At 55.5% G+C, this 23,872-nt stretch overlaps 1 protein-coding gene across 3 annotated transcripts; it reads right to left on the bottom strand.

Moving 5' to 3' along the window:
* Positions 1-1,550: 1,550 nt before the first annotated feature.
* On the bottom strand, positions 1,551-16,292 carry KLF15 (KLF transcription factor 15). 3 transcript variants are annotated; one of them, XM_077993732.1, is made up of 3 exons: positions 15,794-16,292; positions 10,759-11,865; positions 1,551-2,801 (listed from the first exon to the last, which is right to left on the bottom strand). In XM_077993732.1, exons 1-3 carry the CDS (start codon positions 15,844-15,846, stop codon positions 2,633-2,635), a joined length of 1,329 nt encoding a protein of 442 aa, XP_077849858.1. In that variant the 5' UTR covers positions 15,847-16,292; the 3' UTR covers positions 1,551-2,632. The 3 variants fall into 3 exon arrangements, with proteins under 3 accessions (XP_077849858.1, XP_028700376.2, XP_001114259.3); XM_028844543.2 differs by having other exon boundaries at positions 16,121-16,292; XM_001114259.5 differs by lacking the exon at positions 15,794-16,292 and adding an exon at positions 12,935-13,172.
* Positions 16,293-23,872: the final 7,580 nt, after the last annotated feature.

Genomic DNA, 23,872 nt, shown 5'->3' with positions numbered 1-23,872 from the left:
GGATCAACAGGCAGTGTGGCCCCAGCAGCCCTGCTTCCTGCATTGTGCTGTGCTCCCCACAACTTAGCCAAGACCCCCAGGAGGCACACTCACCACGGGGAGGTGCGCCGTAAGTGTGCACACACACACAATTCAGGTGCAAGCCTGGAAGCCCAGATTGAGAGGACCACTAAGACCACCCCCTACACACACTCCCTGCTGCAAGACAACAGCAGGCTGTTGGAACACACACCCAGGGCAGGTGAGCAGTGTGTCCGGCTGGTCCTTGGCACAGAAGGTGCATATGCTCCTGGGGTTATTCCACCTCCCATGTCATCATCCTGACCAGACAACAATCCTCCCTGTCCCTCTGACGTCCCTCTTATCTAGGGCTGCACTGCTTGTTTACGGATGAAGAAAGCCCACGTTAACAGGCTGGAAATCAATGCCTTGCTTCCCTACAGTGTGTTTGCCCACAGAGGGTACATCCGGTCAGGGGCAAAGGACAGAGGTCACCAGGCCCAGCCTCCTCCTCAGGACCATGGCCAGTCAGGATAGGATGTCCATCCTCCTATCAGCTGTGCTGTGTGCTAGGCTGCTGGTGAGAACGACTGCCTCTGCCCTCTGAGCTGCACGACTTTACACACACCCCTACATTCAGATATCTCTCTGCTGGGAGCCCAAGGGTGCCCTACCCCCAGCCTCCAGATCTCCAAGGGTTTCACCGAGAAACACTTGACCCGACTTGCATCCAGCTCTTATAAAGCAAGGGATCCTTCTAGAAGGTTCTTGCTTCCCACTGCATGTGGGTGGGTGAACCAGGGCAGCCCTCTCACTGTGTGCTTCACACCAGCTGAGCCACTGAAGCAGGCCCTGGTCAGCCTCCATTTTCTTGCCTTTCCCTGTGGGGCTCATAGCCCCTCCTTGTGCTTGGGTCCCCACTTCCCCCAGGCTCTGGCCATCACAGGACATGTGGAAGCGTCCAACCTCAACTGTGGAGCCACACAGCCAAGACCCTAGGCACGTCGGGGAGTTAGGGAGGATGGAGGACTGCTAGCCTCTCCGAGTCTCACCTCTGCCTGCCGAGGATTCCTAACACTTTCACAGTTACCCATGCCAGGAGGAAATGGCACAGCCACGTTCCTAAGGGGGTAAATACTCTGCCAGGGCACAGCAGGCATATAGGGGGTACATAATAGGTTTGGTGGACTGGATGGGGGTAGGAAGTGCAAGAAAGAGTCTCCAATAGCAGAGTAGGTGAGCCTCGCAGGACTGGCCAGGCCTAAGGCAGCTTCCCACAGGTGCTGCCGGAATGTGGGCTGGATTTGGGTTTACGGAGCTCTAGGTTAGGGAGCTGAGATGAGCAGAATCTCGGCAACTGGCCTGGAGCTGAGCTGTGTGGGAACCCGACACCGCTGGACCGGGGCTGGACCCCAAGGAGCCTTTCTATCCCTCCAAATACAAAACAGGGTCCCCTGAACTCTGCGAAGGTGGAGACATAGGTGATTCTCAGCCCCAGAATCACCTCCACATCCCGGCAAAACAGGAAAACAGCACATGAATGCCAAAAGTTGTGAGTTCTTTTTCTTTTTATTGGCAAAGTAAATATATTTTTATGAAGGACCAAAGAAAATATACATAATTGTAACATATGTACACCAGCTTCATAGATTTTTTTAAATTTCAAATTTACACAAATGTTGATATGTTATTAAAAGATATTTTATGTGGATGGACCTATGTACAGTTTATTTACATACATTCATAGGATGTGAAATAAACCTGTCAAAACAAGCTAGTCCATTTATTAATTTCTAGACAAAATAAGGAATGCATTTCTAAATCAGGGTTGGGAGGCTCTATCTAGTTCTCTCACACCCAGGACAGCCTAGCCCTCTCCTCTCAAGGCCACCCTAGAGGCTGGTGTCTGGATTTGTCTGGGAAACCGGAGGAGGGGATGAGCCCCTGGGTACAGGCGCTTCTGGCTCTTTCTGCCCTGCACATTTAACTCAAGCACATGCACTGCCAGCCCCTCAGTGGGGGACACTTTTCACCTCTCTCCCACATGAGGCCCCAGCAGCCCGGTCCTGACACCCACCCCACCCCCAGAGCCCTGCCCACACCCTCTGGTGATCATGCTGAGCAGGCATCTTAGACAAAGCCAAGCCACCCTCACACCACAGTGCAGTCCTGGACTTCTGGCCTACTTCCTTCTCCCCCAGCATGACTCTCTCTGGGAACCCAACATTTCAAAACTGCACATTTCATCTTCACTGAGCACTAAAGTTCTGGCCTTGGCCGAGGTCGGGGGAGCCCAGTGGGAGAAGGGCCAGGTCCCCAAAACTCTGCCTGCAACCAGCGGCTGCAGCAGAGGCCTGGCCACCGCGGGAAGGCACGAAGGCACGAAGGCACGAAGGCCTGCCTCCAGCCCGGGGCGCCGGGGGCCCAGCCCCCAGGGGCGCGGGTTCGAGGCTCTAAGTACTCCCGAGAAAGGCAGCGGTTGGCGGGCCCTGGGTTCACACTTCCCAGGCTTTAGAAGGTGGGCTGGTAACATTGTCATGTCCCTCTGGAGGAGGCAAATAAATTATTGCTTAAAAAAATGGGGCTGGGGTGGGGATCTGGGGTGAAGGACAGGCGAGGGTTCGGGGCGCTTTCAGTTCACGGAGCGCACGGAGCGGCTGCTCCGCGGGAAGCGGTGCACCTTGATGTGCTTGGAGAGGTGGTCGCTCCGCGCGAACTTCTTCTCGCACACAGGACACTGGTACGGCTTCACGCCCGAGTGTGAGCGCCTGTGCCGCGACAGCTCGTCAGAGCGCGAGAACCTGCGGGACATGGCGCGGTGAGCGAGGCCTGGCCCTGCCTGCCCCGACCCCACGAAGATGCGGGGATGCGAGGCGCGCACCTGGCACTCACCCAAAGGGTGGCTGCACAGACCTGCAGCCTCTACAGAATTAGAAGAGGGTCCCCCATCTGCGTCGGTAAGGCTATACCAGTTCTCAAAATATCAATTATTTTTTTCCTTTTTTTGAGATAGGGTCTCGCTCAGTCACCCAGGCTGGAGTGCAGTGGCGCGATCATGGCTCACTGCAGCCTCCCGGGTTCAATCAATCCTCTTCAGCCTCCAGAGTAGCTAGGATTATGGGTGTGCCCACCACACCCAGATAATTTTTGTATTTTTTTTTAGACACCAGGCCTCCCTATATTGCCCAGGCTGGTCTCAAACGCCTGGGCTCATGCGATAAGGCTACTTCAACTTCCCAAAGTGCTGGGATTAAAGGCATGAGCCACTGTCCCAAGCCGCCCCTGCTACCCCTCCAAGATAGAAAGAACTACAGTAAAGGCTCATGCTGGCACAGTGGGCATTCTCTGTTGGGAACTGCCAGAGCAGCTGGTAAAAGCTCCCAACAGGAAAGGACCCCAATGCTCCCAGGGCCCAGGGCTTTCCTCCCACAGCCAACCCAGTGTGCAGGAGTCTCTGAGACCACAGGTGCACTCAGTCGCTCAGGCCCTGATGCTGGCTGCCTCTCACCACCCTGGCCTCATCTACCCCGCTGGACCAGAACTCCACAGGGGCATCTGTGAAGGTCTGTACAGGACAGCCCATCTGGAGGGGATACTGAGGCCTGGGAGGAGGAAGCAGACTTCCTGTGCAGCACAGGGAGAGGGGTCCTCAGACTTGAGCCCACCCACTCCTGGAACCAGCTGTGCTGGAAGCTGGGCCCTCTAAGGCAGGTCCAAATAAAGATTGGCCCTGCAAAGTGCATCTGGGAGTTCAGGTGGCTCCCGACATTTCCCTTTCTTAGCCCGGTGGCCTGGGAGCAGGCATTCATGTGACAGTCAAGAGCCCAGGCTGCATCGAGGGCCTGGACTGCTTGCCACCGATCTCAGGGATTTGAGGTTCTCTCCACCCCTGGCTTGGCAGCAGGACCCTCCCACCCCACCTACCCCTCCCACAACACACTATCCCCCTCTGTGCTCCACCTGCATTGACCTTTCCTTGGTTCTTCTTGCCACAGGCCATTTGCACATACTATTCCCTCTTTCTAGAATGTTCTTTCCTCCCCCTCTGTGCTCTCTCCTACCCATTCCTTAGAGCTCAGTTCGAATGTCACTTCCTCAGGAAATCCCTCCAGGACTACATCCAATTCTAAGCTCCCGTGGCATTACACACCTCTCTCTCCTCACTCTTGCTGTTGTTTTGATTTTAAATTATCTTTAACTTTTTGATGACTGTCAGTCTGTCCCACTAGACCGTCAGCTCCATGACAAAGGATATGTCTGTCTGGTTCCCTGTGGTCTTCCCATGACCAGCTCAATGCCTGGTATATGGTAGGTGCTAAGGAGGTGCATTTCAATGCAAGAGTGGGCACAGCAAGCAGCCCCAGGGGGGCAGACACTGTCAAGGAGCAGTCCCAAAGCATGCGCACGCGTGCACACACATACGGACAAATACAGGCACACAAACATACACGAATGAGTATGTGCCCACACACACGCACACACACACAGAGGCACAAATTCATGCCCCCATGTACTCATGCACACACACACACAGGGACACCAGGCCCAACACCCCTTTGTGGACCAGGGCCACCCAGCGAAAGGCGATGCCCCGAACAGCAGTTCCCAACCAGTGATTGGTAAGGGCTGGTGATACCCTGGTGCCCTGACCCTGTGGGTGGAGGAGTAGAAGGACCCAGCAGAACATGCTCTGGACAAGGCACAGGGGGTGGCAGGAGGGCCTGCAGGAGGAGACAGGCACTCCAACCCACATCACAGAGTGGTGGTGGCACCAGGCACAGGGCAGCACTCTCAGCACATCTCCAGACTAGGTGAAGCCCAACTGCCCTGCCTGTCAGAGGAGGAAACTGAAGCTCGGGGTGCTGAGGGCCTGATCCAGGGTCACTGACAAGACAGAGCCCTTGAGGTTGGAGCAAAGGTCTTGACACAGCCCCCTGCCCTAGCGATGGCAGATGACCTGAACTCCCAGTCAGCAGAGTCCCCCAGCCTCCTCCACAGGCCTGGCTGGGTGGTATGTGTCACAAGGCCCTGTGCCAGTGACGAAATGGGATAAATGTGCCCTGGCAGTCAAAGTTGACACCTGTGCTCCTGGGCAGAACACTTGCCCCAGCTGCAGCTGGGCACACAGCTTCTGAGCAGAGGAGCTGGCCCCGGGCAGGGGCAGGCAGAAAGCTGGCTGCAGACACAGAGTGCCACACCTCCCAGACTGCAGCCCTGGGGTCACCCAGCATCTCACTGGCCAGGGAGCCAGGATGAGCCAGCCCCATTGGACTGGCAAGACCATGGCAAGGGTTTAAAGAGGCCAAGTCACACAGTCTAGGGGACAGAGTCTCAGGTTCCTGCCTTGACAGTTCCCACCCCACTGGGTGCCCTGAATGGTCCTTTCTGGGCCTCAATTTCTTCACTCATCCAGTGAAGACTTTGGCATTCCTGCCCACCTTCCAAGACTCATCTCAGAGACCACAGGTGGTGACGTGGGGCAACGCAGCTCTCTGGTCATGGTGACACCCTGGGAAGGACAGGCAGATGAGAGAACCAAGCTGGACAACATGCTGTCCTCACCTGAACTCCCTCCTTGCTGCCACAGGGTCCTTGCACCTGAGAGGACTTTCCCTGGGAACCAAGCCCTCAGAAGACCCCTGCCTCACCCCTGCATGCCACATTCTCCCAAACAGCAGCCAACAGAGAGCCCTGGGGACTACAGTGGGGGACACGGGAACCCAATGGGTAAGATGCAGCCCTTGTAGGCAGTAAGCTCTGCCACTTACCAACCAGGCAACCTAGGAAAGTCACCAAGCTCCCTGAGCCTCAGTTTCTCTACCCGGACACAGAGAGAACAAAATACCTATTCCTGAGGACTGTGAGGTTTGTACAAGGCTACCAGTAACAGTTTAGAGCCCTGCTTAGCACGTGGCAATTATTCAAGAATCATGAGCTCTTATCACCTGCATGGAGTTGAGTGTTGGGCCTGGCTTCTGGTGAGGTCCTGTTGCAGACAGGGCAGCACCATGATTTGCACTGAGCTGTAGGGCAGAGGGTAAACAGGGATCCAGTGTCTCTCTAGAGCAGCTATAATGTCAGGGCTGGTGCATACAGCACTTCTATGTGAAGGCTTCCCTTCCTTGAGACACTAACCCTCATCTGCCAGAAAGACACCACCACAAATGGTCCAGTCTCAGAAACTGCAATGGGAATGGTGCTCCCTAGAGTTGTGCAGTTCACAACCTGCCCAACCATACCGGGGGCCTCTGCCTACAGAGGGAAGGAGGTCAGAAAAAGCCTCATCACACAGCTGTCATGAGAGCAGGCTGGGAGCCAGACCCCTAGGTTTGAATCCTGTGCCTACCACCTCTTGGCTCTGACGCTCAAGAGGAGCCTGCAACTCCCCTTCTCTGTCCCCCCACCCCACATCCACTGTGGATGACAAAGGTACCCACCCTGCAGGATGATGACAGTTATTCATATTCATATTCACTGCAGCAGAAGGGATTCTTTCTGGATGGAATGGCTTGGCCATTCTGGAACAGGACGTTCTGCTGCAAGGAACAAAGGATGCCTATGTCTGAGAGTGAGGCAAGGAAACTTCTAGGAAGGCAGGCAAGCAGTACTTCCCAGACGGCTGGATCAGAACAGGGAAAGCCTGCTCTCAGCCCTGTTGAGGGTGCCAAAATCATGTCACCAGAGAAGGGACAGGGAATACTTTCAGGACCAAAAGCAGAAGGAAGTGGGCTGAGTACCTGGGCAGGTGCCGACCTCAGCAGTGGAGGGAGGGCACCGTCCATTACACAGAGGGACAAGGGGGCTGAGGGGCCCTTGCTTGTTCTCCGCGCACAGGACACAGTACGAGGCCAGAGCCAGCCTGGGGCAGGAAGAGCATCCCATTCATCAGGGCCACCAGGAAGAAGAGACGAGTCCTGGGAGTGGAGAGCTCCCACACGGGGAGTAGGTGAAAGTGCAGAGCTGCCACCCCAAAGACCAGGCTAAGCTGCAGATGGAGGTGGAGGTCCCCAACACCAGAGTTAGCACCCAACACAGGGGTGCAGAGGGAGGTCTCTGAGTCTGGGCAGACAGCCTCAGTTGAACTCCTGGCTCTGTGGCTTACTGGCTGTCTGACTGGAGAATTTACCTAACTCTTCTGTGCTTTAATTATCTCCTCTGTGAAACAGGGACAACATGCTGATGCCTACTAATTTCGAGAATTACATAAATTAATATATGTGAATTTTGCTCAGAGCAGTGCCAGGTATGCATTAGAGGCCTTGGTTATTATCTCGATTGTGGTTGTTAGCTCTTTTCCCATAGCCCAGAAGCATAATGCCTTTTGGGCCGACCTCTTGGTAGGAGAGTGGAGGCACACACGGCAACTCTGATACCAGCTGGGACTGCTGGGCGGCCAGAGCAGGGTTCTGCTCGGGCTTAGGCATGCAACCCAGATTCACACTCACTAGCTATGTCCCTGCGGGCATGTGATGTGAGCAGTCTGTGCCTCAGTTTCCCTCTTTGTGAAATGAAGATTGGGGCCTACACTTTACCAGACAGTTACAAGGACCTGATGAGCTAATGCGAAAACCTTAAGCTGTCACTACAGCCTCAAGGGCAGGGGTCATTCGAGAGGGCACAGAGAGGGCTGATGCCCACGTGAGAGCAGGAGCCTGAGCAACAGTGGGGAGGCCAGCGTGGCTGGATCCTACTCAGTAAGGGGAAGAGACAGGCAAGCACATTGTGTGGGTCTATGGGCCAGAATGAGAAGCTTGAATAGAAACTGAAGCAAAGTACACTTAAAGGCCTCAGAAGGTAATGAGCTCCCCATGGCAGGAAGTATGCAAGTTACAATAGTGGACAGAAGGGATTCCAGCTCTGAGAAACTTAAGACTAGTGCCCAGCATACAGTGAGTGGTCAGTAAATATGCCATCTCACCATCATCATCGTTACTCCTCCAGTCCTGTCCAGACCCAGCTATCCCAAAGCAGGGTCCATCCTCCCTCCTGACTGCTGCAAGGAGCTGCAGGGGCTCCCTCTCAGTTGAAGACTATCACCATATTAAGAGACACAAGCAGACAGGGCAGATCCCAAGCTTCATGGAGCTCCAGGAAACTAAGGCAAGATCCCTGAAAGCCAACTGAGGACTCCCTGCATCCTCAGAAAAGCAGCCGTCCCTAGAGGCTGGTGCCCTCAGCTCCCAGCTGAACAGCGCCTCTGCCATGAGTTATCCCCTGAGGGCCAGACCCACTCCAGGGGACCCTGGGGGAAGCTGGAGGAGCCCTCAGGAAGCCCAGGGCATGGCTGGCAGCAGGGACAGCTCCTGGGGGCAGTGCCACTGTGATCTCACTGGGCCAGGCAACCATCACGCCTTCTCCTGCCAAGTGGGTCCTGGGCAGCACAACCAGTGCCAGGGCTCAGATGTGTCAGAGCTGAATCCCCTCCACAAGTCCCCACTCTCTCATGTACCTCATTACCTCCTGAGGCCACTGTATAGAGAACTAAGATCTGCCTCACTGAGATACACTCTGGGCTGAGGGGCCTATCAGCTCTCTGGCTCTAAGATATCCAGGAAGAAGGCTGGTCTTGGATGAGGACCACACCTGCCCTCCCCACCACCCTACCCAGCCTCACCACGACTAGAGGAGCCACTTGCCAATGGTCGACTATGGCCAGGAGACAGCGCTGAAAGCTGAGCCCGACTAGGGAGTCCAGACTGGTGCTTGGTGGGAGGCTTCCCTTCCTCTCTGCAGCCCCTGCCTGCCCCCACCAAGAGGAGAGTGCATGCAGGGCCCCTGGGAGTAGGGGGCACCTCCACAATAGGCACCGCCCTCTTGGGGGCTGGAGAGAATACCTTCAGGGTTCCTCCTCAGAAACTGCCTTGTATGAGTTTGTATCCTTGTGATGTACCAAGAAGAAGAAGGCTGCTGCGGAGCCCTGCATGCCTGCCATGGGCTGCAAAGGGCTAGCCCTCTACTCTGCAGACAGGAAACTGAGGTTCGGAGAAGGACCACCCCAAAGGCACATGGCAAGTTGGTGGCTGACCCAGGTGTAGGCTCAAGACCACTGCCCCCACACTCCCGTGCCCTCGCCTTCCCTGCACAAGTTTCCTGCTTCAATCAAGAGCGCTCCTGGCCCTTCTCTCGGCTCCTCTGACCTCCCACACAGTGTAACTGCTACTGTGTCCTCTCACAAGTAGCCTGTCAGCCCTGCACCCACTTGGCAGGCCTAGGTACAAAGCTCAGAGAGGTGGGGACTCCAGGATGGAGACCTTGTGAGGCCCCAGGGTGGGTTCTCACAGTAGCCTCTCTGGTCTATCTGAATGGGGTGGGAGACAGGACAGAGTGAGGTCCTCACTCAGGAGGGGACTCCATAAACCTAGACACTGTTCAGGAAAAGTCCCTTCTCTGGCCAGATTGGCACTCAATGGAAAGGCGGCACCAGTGCCACAACATACATTCCACTCACAGCTCCCCGGCCACGGCTCAGCCTCACCGGCCAGGACCTCTGCCCCAGACAACTCTCAAAAGCTCTCAGAACCAGAGTATGGTCAAGAAAACAAAAGCTGCAAACTGCTCCCTGGGCGCTGCACCCACACATAACACACACACACAGGCAGGCACACATGGTGCACAAACACCTAAGACGTGTATGTGTGCAAACACATATGGTCACATGGCACAGACACAAAGAAAGCAAGATGCATACACATGTGGACATGCATACACACAGCCACACACCCGCTGACGAGGCCCAGGCCTGTATACATCCCCAGGTACACAGATGAGCATGCCCCATCTCACACACACAGCAGCAGCCACAGCAGCAAAGATGGGGAATGTGCCAACAGCATACAGCGCCCCCAAGGCAGGACAGAGATTCCTTTGGGATGGGCATCTGGAAATGCAGAGGGCTGGCTCTGGCACCTCGGAGCACATAAGCTCTTGGCAAGCAGCCTACATTTCAGGAAAAGGTGGACACCCCTCCCAAGGAGGTTGAGCAGCACCCGGTGCTCAGGGAAGGGTGCTGGGTAGCCATGGTTGGGACACTGCCAGTTATCATTTGAGGCCTGATTTCCCCACTGCCATGCAGATCAGACAGCCTGGGTTCTGCCACCTGTGACAGCACTGCCAGCTGGCCTAGCCTCCCTCTCGGTTGGCCTTTGCAGCCTCCCAAACACGCTTCCATGTCCCCAGAGAGGAAGCATGGGCTAGGCCTAGCCCACATGTCTAGAGACATCGGTGAATGAAGCTAGTCCCACTGGTTGAGGAAGCAGCATTTTCAGGATGTGACCTCTCAAATCCGACCCCGGGGTTCAAATCCCATTCACAAAGCAGAGTGACCTTGGGCAAGTACCTGGCCAGTCGGAGCCCTGGTGTCCTATGATGTAAGTTGGGATGGTGGTACTTACCCTGTGGGGCTGTGGGCCCAAAGGGAGCCGCTGCCTGGCCCCTAGACCGCACTCATCCTTCCTCGCCAGCCCCTCAATCCCCACCCTTGTCAGACTGGATGGGGAGACCCAGCAGGCAGCACAGGCCAGCAAAGCCTTACCTGGCCATCAGGAAACTGGAGCCCAGTTGGCTTCTGGCTTCAGGAACCAGAAGGACCAAGGAAGCCTCCAGGCAACTGTGCCAGCTCTGGGCCTGCACTCGCCTGCCCCTCCCTCCCCTTCCTCATCCGCCTTCTGTTAATGGTGGAAAATTGCCCTGCTGCACACCCAAGTAAGCAGACATGAGTGGCTGTGCTCACCGCCCAGACCTGTCACCCACTATACTGACCTCCAGCCGCAGCCTGGCCAGGTGCAGGCGAAGGGCTTCTCACCCGTGTGCCGGCGCAGGTGGGCCTTGAGGTGGCTGCTTTTGGTGTACATCTTGCTGCAGCCGGGGAAAGTACATTTGTGCATTTTGATGAGTTCTGCGGCTGGGTTCTTGGGGAACTTCTGGCCCATGAGGAGACCGGCAGGGCCAGGCCCCAGGGGTCCTGATCCAACAGGCTTGGCAGCGATGGGCACAGGGGCAATGCGCACAAACTTGGAGGGCAGGTTCAAGTTGGAGGAGGGCACCACCTGGGGCACGAGTGCGAAGGTCTGCCCCTGGATGTTGACCAGGAGTTGGGCAACCTTGACATTCTCCGGGGCTTGCCCAGGGGAGGCAGGCCCCGTGCCTGATTCCTGCTTCACAGGCACCGGCTGGATCTGCAGCAGCACTGGGATGGGGCCATCAGGCGTGGGGCCCCCACCTGGGCCCTGGACACCTCCTGCACTGGCACCACCTGGTGGAGGAGAACAGCGCTCTCTCCCGCTGGACCCAGGATGGAGGTGGCTCCTGTGTGGCCCAGCTGAGAGCTGGCTGCAGACATCCAAGTCCTTGCTGTTGCCCTCGGGGGCCTCCTTGACTCCCGGCTCCATGTTCTCCTCCAGAAACTCTTCAATCTCCTCCAGGGTAGGCTGGAAGGGCCGTGGGACGTCATCAGGGTCACCCAAAGGAAACTCGGGGAAGCAGAAATGCTCCCCCTTCACAGGGGTCGCTCCCCTTCGCCAGGGCCCCCAGGCCATGGGGCCACTGCTGGCCCCAATGCTACTGCCGCTGCCCCCGCCACTGCCCAGCGTGGCCTGGGACAGTAGAAAGTCCAAGATGCTGTCCTGGCTCTCGGTGCCCGGGCCTCCACCATAGCAGGAGCAGAGGGCTTGAGAGTCGGGACTGGAACAGGAGCAGGGGCTGGAGGCATCGCTGTCATCTTCAGAGACGGGTGAGGGCAGCATGTGATATGCCCGCCGGCCAACCAGCCTATCACCCAGATACCCAACTGGGCATTTTGGCGACGAGAAGTTCTCGTCCACTGGAAGTAAGTGGTCCACCATGTTGGCCTGGCCGTGCCGGTGGCAGCTGCAGGGAAGGAACACAGGAGGCCTGGTCAGAAGGACAGTGCTCACCTGCCACCTCTCGGGCCTCTGACCCCACCCTCAGCTGCCTGCCCACAGCCTCCCATTGCCAAATGCCTGGATCCTGCTTCCATCCCCCAGGAGAGCTGTGCCTGCAAGAGTGTTTTCTGAAATTGCACCACCTGTTTGCAAAAGAGACCTCTCCAAGCCCATTGCACAACCAGGGGCACTTCTGGTTTCAAACAGATTTTCCAGAATTATCCTGGAAAATAGCACATGTGTCTGTGAACAACTGAGTATGGGTGAGTATGAGAGAAGGGCATGTGCGAGGAGGCTCTCTGGACCCCAGGAGGGCCAAAACCCCGAATCAGCCTACCGTCAACATCATAGGAGTCACTGGACATCTGAGGACTCCTGACCTCAGCATCACGCCAGTTGAGTCACAGAATGGGGGTAGAACAGCCATTTGCCCTCTGACCCTCATGTTGCTGAGGCTTCCAGAGGGTTGCCAGATTACGCAAATAAAAATACAAGCCGACAGTTAAATTCGAATTTCAGATTTAAAAAATAAACTACTTTTAAGTATGTTCCCAATATTGGATAGGACACACTTATATTTAAAAATTATTTCACCTGAGATTCAAATTTAACTAGGCCGCCTGCATTTTACCTGGGCAAGTGTAGCACGCAGGCAAAACAGTCAAAGACCAAGAAGTGCCTGCCCGCACGGCTGTTTCCCCATCTAAAGGGGAAAACCTCCTCCACTCTCCAGTCCTCAAACCCCGCTGAGCCTTGACTGCCCTGTGAGTGGCACAGGCTTGAACACAACCCTCTCACCTGCACCCTGACGCTTTAGCATCCTGGTGGCCAAGGCCCTGCCCCTCTGGTGGTAATCCATGGCGTGGAAGCCAACCACTGGGGTCCCAGAGCACCTGCATGTGCATAACTGCCTTGGACTTCACACCCATCTAGTGGGAAAGGAGATAACCACCGCCCCCCAGCCCATCCTGGCCAATAAGGAAGTGGAGTCCCCTGCACTGTCTGCCACTGCTCTCTCCATCTGGGACACTCACCACCTTGGGAAGCTCAGCTAATGCCTGTCTCCCCCTGAGACAGTGCACTCCATGTCTCTGCTGCGTCCCCAATGCCTGGACTGGCCCCTGGTGCCCAGGAGGGGCTCAGAGAACCTTGACAGAGAGAAGGGAAAGCTGCATCCTCTGAAGCCAAAGAACATGCTAGGTCTGGTGTCCAAGGAGAGTCAACAGTGTCCAGCTGTGACAGGGCCACCTCTGTGAACCTTTGTCCCTGCTCAGTGACCAGGGCGGGCTGGGTGTTTATCAAGCTTGGGGAAGGGGAACGCTCTGCACCAAAGTAGGAGGTTCTCTGCTGCCCAGCATCACCTCTACACCCAGCCCCTCTGTCTCCAGGACCCCTTCAGGACCTGGCACTCCACACTGCCCAATGGCCAATACCATCATCAGCTATGACCTTGAGCAAGTCCTTGCTTCCCCTCCCAAACCTCAGTTTCCTCATCTGTTCCATGCTTCAAAGATCTCTAAGTCTCTTCCTGCTCAGGGACCCCAGGACCTTTGACCTCAGTTCCCAACTTATCCAGGAAGCTTCATGGAACTCCAGGAAACTAAGGCAAGGTCTGTATCCCAGGCCAGTTTTACTAGGAAGACATTTGGCTTTTTGGTTTAAACACTCAGCTAAGGATTTAAACCTGGAGTGTGTTTTAAAATGCACCTATTCACCAAATCAGGTGCTGGGAAGGAATGAAAGTGCCAGACACTGTGAAGGGCACAAGGCTGAGCAGAGCCCACACTCCACCCTGGGCCTCCGCCAACCCTTTCCCACCCTCCAAGCATGGGCTCCATTCCTGAGTCTGCAACTTGTCTGCCAGGTGACCTCGGGCAGGTGCACAGGCTTTCTGTGTCTGTCTCAGTCTGTGAGATGGAGGTGCTTCCAACAGTGCCTGGTTCCTCAGGTGTTGTGAGAACTCCCCTCACGATCTGGCACACCGGCAGCACTCAGCCAGTGCCAGCCATTGGTGTCAGCCTGCAGGCACAGCAAACGTGCGGCCTCTGCCCTTCTACTGCAATGTTAAGGAATCAGGGGCCTCCAGCCCTCCTGGGACCCAGAGCAGGCCTTAGAGCCCTCCCCTGAAACGTGATCACTACCTGGCCATCCCATGATATTAAGTAATTACTGTTAATATTTTTAACTGTGATGATCGTATTGTGGTTAAAGGAGGCCTTACCTTTTAAAGATATAAACAGATATTGACAGATAAAGTGATCTAAAAAGTACAGTACGGGGGCTGGAAGGAAACATCCTCCAATGGCTTCCCAAGGACAGGTGGCCCTATCTCCTCGCAGCAGCCCAGCACCTGGGCCCTCGGGACTCTCTGCAGACCTCACCACCAACTGCCTCTCTCCTAGTCCAGGTATGCTCGCCTCACTTCAGCCTCAGCCGGGGGCCACTGCCCTGGCTCTTCCCCCAGCACTGCAGGTGGGAGCTGCTTAGTTAGATCTCGGCTCAGAAGTCACCCCTGTGGGGGCCTCCAGGCCCACCCTGTTACATCACCCTATATTATGCTCTTCACTGCAGGTTCCACTGTGGGAAACTATCTTGGTAATGTGTTTGTGAACTTTGCTGTCTACCTTCCCATCAGAATATCAGCTGTCCTGACTGTTCACTCCAATGCTGTATCCCAGAGTCTAAAACAGGACCCAGCAAAATTTGCTGAATGAGTGAATGGAAGGTGCGGGGGAAGAGGGGGCGGAGACTAGGAGTGGGTGGCCCAGGTCAGGCAACAGAGTCTTAACGCTGGGCTCAACGTCTCAAGGGGGAGGCACCCAGGCACGGAGAACCCAGAAAGGGCTCTGGGATGGCCCAGGGCACCAGCATTAAAGAGAGGACACTGTAGGGCTGGAGCTGGCTCGGCCCCTAAAACACAGCAGCACGTGGGGCGGCCAGAGGCGCAGGCTGCGTGCAGGGGGAGGGGACACGCTGTTCCGGGCACAGTCCCCGGCTGGCCGCCGGACTCCGCCCCCTCCCCTGGCCCGGCCAGGCCTGCTGTTTATCCTCCCGGGGACACAGCGGCTGCAGGAACAACATGTAATTGATAACAAGCCCAGAGCCGGCCAAGGGCTTGCCATTGGGTCAGCGTGCAAATCACGGGGGTGGCGAAGGGGGCCGTCCTTCAAAATAAGAGTCCCGGTCCCTGAGCTGCCCGCAGGCCCCAAAGTCGCAGAGTCCGGGCGTCCTCACACCTGTAGGGCGGCAGGGTCTCCCCAGGGGCCACCTGGTCCTGGGGGGGAGGGGGAAGGAGATTTGAGGCGCTCAGATATTTGGTGATTTTGTCACCTCCGAGGGCCGTGGGAGAAAACAGCCCCTCTGTGCCCTCCGTGAGAGGGGGTTCCATGAGTAACACCAAGGCGGGGAGGGAAGAGTGAACCGGACCACCATATGGGACGGGGACTGCCTCTCCGCCCCGCCGCCGCCATCCCTCAGCCAGGCCATGGCTTTGGCAATGTTCGGTCTGAGGGGACCCGCACTCAGCGTGGAGTGAGACGCGTGAACGGTGCGGGTGTGCGTGAAGGGGTGTGAGTTCCTGTCGTGTGACTGCGTGTGCGGGGCGTGGTGCGCGGTAGCCGCTGTGGCTGTACGGGAGGCTGTCCGCGAAGTGCTCGCGCGTGGAGCCGCCGTGGGTGCCGGCGGGTGCGGGAAAACGTGCGTGGGAAATGAAGAGAGCCGGCTCAGACCCCTTCTAGAATCCTGGACCGCTGCCCGCTGGGCACCATGCCTTCGTCCCGCGCCCCTCCTTGCCCCCGACACTGCTGCGGTGACCTACAGTAACCCCTCGGTCTCCAGCCCCTCCGCCCCCAACCGTGGGCTGGCCAGCGCGTCCGCTCGTCCCCTCCTCTCACCAGGCCGCGCCGGTGCCCACCATATGGGAGGGCCGGCCAGCAAGGCGCGCCATGGAATCGCCCGGCCAGGCACCGAGGCGGCGGCGCGGGCCTCAGCAAAGTGCTGGTGGGCGACCGGGGCTGTAGGGGGGGTCACCTCCCTCAGGCTAGTCCGACCCCTGCCCACCTCCGCGGGGGCCCACCCGCTCCTCCGACATTCCTCCGGCACTCGCGCAGTGCCTCCGAGAGCTGCGCGGGCGCACGGCCACGCGCCCCGAGGCCGGCCAGCCCTCAGACCACCCGGGGCCGCGTCCACGCGGCCGGCCGGCCCCGCCGCGCCTCTCCCACCTGAACTTGGCGCACGCCCGACCGGCGGCCAGGCCCCGGCGGTCCTGCGGCCGGGCGGGCTGGGCTGGGGGCGGCGGCTCGGCTCTCCGTCCGACCGCGGCCGGGGGCCGAGCCGCGGGTCCTGCGGTGGCTCGCTCGCCCGCCGGCCCGCGGGTCGCTGCGGCGGAGCACTAGCCCGCCCGCAGCTCACTGGGCGCTCACTCCCAGCCGCTCACGTGACGCAGCGGGCGCCGCGAAGGCTCGCAGGAGGCTCGGCCCCGGGCGCGCGCCCCATTGGCCCGCGCCGTGCGTCACATGCCCCGCCCCGCCATGGCCCCGCCCCGCCCCGCCCTCGCGGCGCCCGGACTTGCGCGGCGGACGCTCCAGGATCCCGGCGCTGCCAGACGCGCACGCCCCCAAACACGCTGCCTGGTCCCCGGCCCGCAGCCACCTCCTTGCTTCCCATCCCTCGCCGCTGTCTCGCGGCGTCCACGAGGGTCGGTTTCTAAAGCTCAGTCCCCGGGTGAGAATGTGAGACGCGCCCCACGATTTAAGAAAAGCTCTGAGATCGCCCCAAGTGCAGTCTGCGTGATTGAGGGGGAAGCACTGGGGAGCCTGTCTGACCTGGTCTGCCCCACGCCCCCACCTTCATCCACAGCGCGGTACAAGCAGCTCTGTCCCCCGCTGAGTGTCGGATAAAGTAGGAGACTTGCCTAGAAGAACGTATTTTTGGAGAAGTATGGTATTGGGCTTTCAGCAGGGCAATCAGTTACCCTCAGGAAAGTGCGCACGCTCTGCGCTGCCACCCTGCCCTCCAGAACTAACTGAGGTTTGCTGACCCCTACTTGAAGCCAATGACACCTTGTCTCTGGGGCACCTTTCTGAAGACCAAATGCTTCCTAGTCTACAAAAGCGTTCATAGACTGCTTTAGTCCGCAGCAATCCTGGCTCGCATTTGGGTTCCCGCTTAGAGATAGGAAGAGTAAGGCTCAGAGTGGCTTGCCCAAGAGAAACACGTGGGCTGAGGGTGTTAGACACCCTGCTGTGCCCTTAAATCCACACTCCAGCTGGATCCTCAGCCAAGCACTTTACAGATGAAGAAACCGACTCAGAGAAGACACCAGCCCTCCCCAGTCACACAGGTGGGAAGGAGCAGGTGGAGAGGTAGAGTCAGGTCATCTTGCAGACACCCCCAGGCCACCTGTGCAGAGCTGTCCTACTGAGCTTCCTTCCTCTCCCCTCCTGGCACTGGGAGGTGGGGAGCATTTTCTCCTGCTTCTTCTGGAAGACATTGCTAGAACAGGAATTTTTAACCAGACCCTTTCCAGGCTCTCTGGAATGCTATAGGTCTGGGCTTGCTTGACTAGGGATCTGGGGACACTCTGTGCACCAGGTCAGTGCCAGGGATTCAGCTGCTGCTGCCACTAGGAGCCAAACCAATGCGCGACCAGAGGGCTTTAAGGACATTTGTCTTGAGGATGGTGAGAGGCTTTCTAGTACACAGAAGTTGGAATGATCACTCTGGCATTACAGCAGCCCTGGCTAGCCTGGGCAGAACAGTGGAATTTGCCCATTTTCATAAGAGAAGAGATAGAGACCTGTATTCCTCATTTTGTCTCAGTGCAGGTTGGGATCAAGCATGGCCACAGCACTTCTCCATCTGCCCTGCCCGCCCTCAGTCTTCACTCCTCACATACTCTCAGCCTAGTGCCTCCTGTCTCCTTGGTGAAAGCTGCAGCGAAAGGTCAGAAAAAGCTTGGAAGCAATGATATATCCTTAGTAGCTTCAGCACACAGGGAGGAGGCCCCACTGGCTAGAAACTGGAGAACAGCCAAGATGGTCCTGTTAAAACCTGAGTCAGATCAGGTACCCTCTGAGTTCAGAAGCTTCCAGCAGCTCCCAACTCACTCAGAGTAAGTAAAGCCCAAGTTTTCACCACAATCTTTAATGCCCTACAGCTAGATACAGCATTTACCCCAAACCATATCTAAGGAGAAAAGCTCCCTCGATATAGTGGGGAGAATCTATCATTGAGATTCCTTGGCAGAAAGGAGAGAACAAAACCAGGTGGTGCTCTTCAAAACAGATGACAAAAAAAATAAAGATTTCTCTTTGTAGCAGTGAAAACCTCTAAGTTTCTTTTCCTCTGAAGCAATTCCTTCGCTACTTCTACATAATCAAGTATACAAAAGGGCCTTGGAAGGATATAAATTATATTGGTTAAATATTGTATGACCTTGCCTATAAAACCATCTGGGCCTGGTGCCTTTTTGGAGTGATCTTTGCTCCATGCTTGAATTTCACACATTTTACCAGGATATGTCTGACTCTGGCCTCCTTCTGTTTTCATTATTACTACTCTATGCTTGGTGTATCCTTTTAATCTGGAAACTCAAGTCTTTCTACAGTTCAGGGAAATGTTCTTCTATTATATCTTGTTTCCCCCTAAACAGCTGCATGGATTGCTCCATCGTGTACTCAGGTCTCTGCTCAGATGCCACCTTACCCCAGACACCTTCCTCACCCATCCCATCTAAAACAGCTCATCTTCTGCCCTCAGTTTCCTGGCCTGTTTATTTTGTTTCATGATCCTGATTTTTATATTATTTATTGATTTGTTTCTTGCCTGTCTCTCCCACCAGTTGACAAGCTCCTTAAGAGCATGGACTTGTTTTTTTTTAATTCAATCCTGTATCTCCAGAACCTAGGACACTTATGAAACATGTTGAGGAAATGAGATTTTCTTCTTGCCCCAGTAAAGCTGCCAATGGATACGGGGTCAATCTTGTCCTCATTCCCTGTCCCACACACATACCTGAGACCTCCAGCCTCCCCACTAGCTCATGCCTGCCTGGGGGTCTGGGCCCAGCCTGCCCTCTGCCAGGAAGCATTTTGAGGGCCCCATTCAGTGACTCAATGGTCTGTGCACAAGGGCCCACTGTGGCCATCAAGCCCTGTGACCTCCCACAGTGACTGACTTCTCACCCTTCCCAGGTGGGAAGCAACAATTCCCCCTACTCTCAGCTCCCCTGTCCCCAGCTATGTTTCAAGGGTCTCTGGCCAGAGCCCCTTACCTTCTCACCACCTCTTCCTCTAAGGGCTGGGGTGCTGAAGAGACCCTATCTATTCTGGGCTCGGGAAGTGGTTTTGAGCTGGAGACTAGGGAATAGGCAGGCATAAGGGCTGCTGGTACCCAGGGGCCAGGAAAAACATGCTGCAGGAGGTTCCTCAGGCTGGGCTGGACCCTTTCCGCACCAAGCAGACCCCTGGTGCTATGTAGACAAGAGGTGAGGTCTGTCCTGGCAACCAGGCAACACCAGGCCCACCCCTGTCTCATGACCAGTGTTGTCCCCACCCCCAGCCCCCTAGCCCTGAGCACACCTAGCTCTGAGGAACATCAGCCCAGGGACCTGGGGACCTGGCAGTCCAAGAAGACACAGAGAAGGGCTGAGTCCTGAGAGACTCTGCCCCCAGCTCTGAGCACTGGCAAAGTCCCAGGGATACCCCTGCCCAGAGGATCCAGGAGCAGCAGGGGCTGAGGTTGGGTGAAAGCTCCAGCTTCCCCTGGTCCATGGACACATTAGTGTGGTACTGGGGTCAAAGGGCTCCTCAGCTTCCCCTCATCCCTGTCTCTGCCATGAGCTGTGGTCTCTCTGACACCTGACAGATTTCCAGGCAGGCAGGCAGCCTGAACCCCAGCCTAGTGGGGCTGTACATGCGTGGCAGCCTGGAATCTGGTTCTTCTGCAGAGTCCCTCACTGCTGAGTGGCCTTGGGCAAATCAGTATGTCTCTCAGAGCCTCAGTTTCCTCATCTATAAAATGGGTACTCAGACCCCTATCCTATTTACCTCAAAAGATTGTTTGAAGATAACCAAAGTAAGAGATGGGAAAAGGCATTGGAAAGTACAGAGATTCAGAAGAGGCTGTTACCATTCCTTCTGATGTGTATTCACTGCTCCTGGACAGCCATCCTGCCAGTGCTGAGCATTGCTGTGGACTTGAGATGCCGCTCACACTGCCAGAGCCTCCTGAGACCCCAGTGCAGTGTAGGGGACCCAGCAGGATGATGGTGGCACAGGTGATAAGGACAAGTGTGAAGGGGGCTATGGACCCCACCCTGGGGGGACGCACTAGGAACAGCAAGGATCAGCACTGAGGAGCGGGAAGAGACCACAGAGCAGGGCAGGTTAGCTCTAGGGAGTGGGAGTGGCCGCCACTCCAGGTTCTCTCATGGAAGGGTGTACCAAGCTCGGGAAAGGCTAGAAGCCAGGGAAACAGTGGCCACCTTGTCAATAGGATGAAAGCCATGGGATTCTCTGTCTCCTGTGGTTCAATTTCAAGACTCCCAGACTGGTGTTCAGGCCATTCATTTGAGTAATTCTTTTAAAAATAACTTCTGCACATGTTTTTAAAGTTCAAGCCCTGCAGAAAGGCATGAAATGAAAAGTAAAATTCTACCCAGCCCCAGTGCCACCTACCATTTCTGTTTGTTATTGTTGTTGTTCTAAATAATGTTCCTGGGCCGGGTGCAGTGACTCACGCCTATAATCCCAGCACTTTGGGAGGCGGATTGCTTGAGTCCAGGAGTTCCAGACCAGCCTAGGCAACACGGCAGTTTTGCCTGTCTCTACAAATATACAAAAATTAGCCAGGCATGGTGGTGTGTGCCTGTAGTCCCAGCTACTTGGAAGGCTGAGGTGGGAAAAATCGCTTGAGTCCAGGAGGTGGAGGCTGCAGTGAGCCAAGATTGCACCACTGCACTCTGGCCTGGGCAACAGAGCAAGACCTTGTCTCAATAAATAAATAAATAAATAAATAAATAAATAAATAAATAAGCCTGTGTCTTTTGTATCTGTACAAGAAGTGTGTGGCCCTACCTTGCATGCCAAATAGTGTCTGTGCCCCCAGAGGCACGGCTGCATAGACTGTGAACAGGTGCCTTTGGTGTCTGAATGAGTTTGGCCCGTGGGAGGCACTGGCAAGCTACTGGAGTATGGGCAGGATGTGAGGTTCAATGTGTTCCCCTGGCTGGCTCCCCATGTGTCACCATTACTGGCTGTGTCCCTCTACTCATGGCCATGGCTTTATCAGGCAGCCTTTCCTAGAGATCTCTTCAGGTTTAGGTAACCCTTCCCCAAACCCTTAAGTCCCTTAACCCCTTACTCTGCCCATGTGTCTGTAAATCTCTCCTGCATTCAAGGCCCCTTGATCACCCTGTGGCAGTGCCCATGTACCCTGCTGGGGCTGGACCAGCATGCATTAGCATTGCTGCTATTCAGTCTCTTTGTCATACTTCAAGATGCAAATCACATTTCTTTTCTAATTTGGACTGGTGTTTTCTAAACCTTTTGAAAAGCAACCCTCAGATTTCTTTTCATAATACCACTATTTTTATGGTTATAATTGATTATGATTATGATTGGGTTTCTTTCTTATTTTATTTGGAGTACATCATCAAGTAATTTTTTTCAGTAAAGGTGCTTGGAAGATAACCTTTCTGAGACTTTCCATGTCTAAAAACATCTTTAATTTGCTGTCACACTTTATTGATAGCTATGGAATTCTAGATTCAAAATGATTTCTGCTCAGAACTTAAAGGTATTGCTTCACTGTCATCTGGCATCCAGTGTTGCTATGAGATGTTTGATACCAACTGGAATTTTATTCCTTTGTAGGTGCTATGGTCTGAATATTTGTGTCCCCCCAAAACTCACATGTTGAAATCCCAACCCCCAAGGTGACGGTATTAGAAGGTAGGACCTTTAGGAGGTGATGAGGTCACATGGTAGAGCCCTCCTGAGCAGATTCATGCCCTGATAAAGGAGGCCCCAGAGAACCCCTCCTCTCTCCCACCATGTGAGGACACAGCGAGAAGACGCTGTCTTAGTGCATTTGCATTGCTATAAAGGAATACCGGAGGGAGACTGGGTAAATGATAAAGAAAAGAGGTGTATTTGGCCCACAGTTCTGAAGACTATACAGGAAACATGGCACCAGCATTTGCTCCTGGTGAGGGCTCAGAAAGCTTCCACTTATGATGGAGGTGAAGGGGAGTCATTATGTGCAGAGGTCGCACAGTGAGAGAGAAAGCGAGGTTGGCGGGAGGTGCCAGGCTCTTTTTAACAACCAGGTCTCTAGGGAGCTCACAGTGTGAGGATTCACCCCTTTCTCCCAGGAGGGCACTAATCTATTCATGAGGAATCCACCTCCTTGACCCAGACATGTCCCACCAGGCCCCACCTCCCCATTTCCACATGAGCTTGGGAGGGTCACACATCCATCTATGGCAGGCATCATCTATGAGCTCGAGGGTGGGCCCTCACTAGGCTGAATCTGCATGCTCCTTGAATTTGGACTTCCTGGACTCCAGAACTGACAGAAATTATTTCTGTTGTTTATAAACTATCCAGTTTACAGTATTTTTGTTATCGCAGCCTCAGTGGACTAAGACAGAGGCTACCTGGTTTTTTTCTCTAAGAAGCTTTTGGGATCTTCTCTTTATCCTTGATTATCTGAAATTTTATGGTGACTTACCTGGTGTTGCCTTCATTTATTCATTCTTCTTCTATTTGGTCAGCATGTGAAGAAGACTTCATGCTTTTACTCAGCTCTGAAAATTTTTTCTATTACTTTTTTTTTTTTTCGTTTTTTCTTCCATTCTCATTCCCCAGTCCCCCGTGCTCTGAGGCCACCTCACTGGCACTTCATCCACTCGAGCGCTGTTGTCCACATGTCCAATGGAGCTTCCTCAGAGTCCTGTGGCCCAGGTGCTCCCCACCTTGGCCACCTGTAAGTTCTAGTGGCCCTCCCAAGCAGCGCCCTGCTGCAGGGCCCTCCATTCCCAAGACTCCACTGAGCTCTGAGTGAGCCAGGAAGTGTGCTGGGCACATGCTTCTCCCTCTCCTAGACCATGAGCACCACGGCAGTGGGAACCAGGCCTGCATCATCTGCAGACCCCCTGCCACCAGCACAAGGCCAGGCCCCCAGCACAGACACGCTGTCTGAGTGTCCAGTCCACAGCAGGTGCGCAGCAGATGTGTGTTTGGGCATCCCGCTCTTGGGCACCTCCTAGCCGCTGGCCAGCCTCCCTCGTTCTGGCCTGAGTCTCCCTCTTGCTCCTTCAAGAATTCTGTTCGCTGCGGCTCCTATTCCAAGGCTCAGAGACAACCATCCCTAGCTCAAGCACACTTCAGCTGAAACCAGTCCAACCCACATTTGTCCAAGGGGAAATGGAGTTGGTAGGCTGGAATAAGTGGAGCCTCTGTGGGCTCCAGGCCTAGCTGACGCCAGGGCCTCTGCTGCCAGGGGAACCCTGCTCCTCGGCTTCTTGGTCTCACTTCCCTCCACATGGGCCTGTCTCAGCAGCTCCAGGCTGCACTGCTTGATGCTGATGGGCCCAGCAGGGGCCCTGGCCAGCTGCTGGCTCGTCCTGCTAGTGTCACATGCTCATCTCTGACCCACTTGCTGTAGCCAGGGGCAGGTGGGCCACTGACAGCCAGGCCTGGGCCACCCCTGGAAAGGAAGAAGAGTTGACCTTGCCAAATCTCATGAACAGAGAGTGGGGAGGGAAGTTTCCAGCACAAAACCAGAGTGTTGTCATTGTTACCAGACGGACACAAGGGGAAACTGGTGAGCATGCAGCCCACCTCACCTCTCTGCCTGCAGAGGAGGAAGCAGAGGGTGGAGCAGCTCGCCCAAAGCAATGCTGCGTCCTCAGCAGAGCAGAATTCACACCCAGGTTTCCTCACTTGCAGCCACGCTGGTTCAGGGAT

This window comes from Macaca mulatta, chromosome 2 (genome assembly GCF_049350105.2).
Source record: "Macaca mulatta isolate MMU2019108-1 chromosome 2, T2T-MMU8v2.0, whole genome shotgun sequence".
Taxonomy (NCBI): domain Eukaryota; kingdom Metazoa; phylum Chordata; class Mammalia; order Primates; family Cercopithecidae; genus Macaca; species Macaca mulatta.
The sequence above is the reverse complement of the archived record's forward strand: the minus strand, read 5'-3'. Positions and strand labels throughout refer to the sequence as shown.

Bases quoted from the DNA above. Each gene is read 5' to 3' on its own strand.
- KLF15 (XM_077993732.1), bottom strand. From the start codon at position 15,846: ATGGCGCGCCTTGCTGGCCGGCCCTCCCATATGGTGGGCACCGGCGCG. The intron at 11,866-15,793 runs GTGAGAGGAGGG...CCTTCCCTGCAG, and splicing joins GTGGGCACCGGCGCGGCCTG to CTGCCACCGGCACGGCCAGG. The intron at 2,802-10,758 runs GTCAGTATAGTG...CATGTCCCGCAG, and splicing joins TGGCCAGGCTGCGGCTGGAG to GTTCTCGCGCTCTGACGAGC.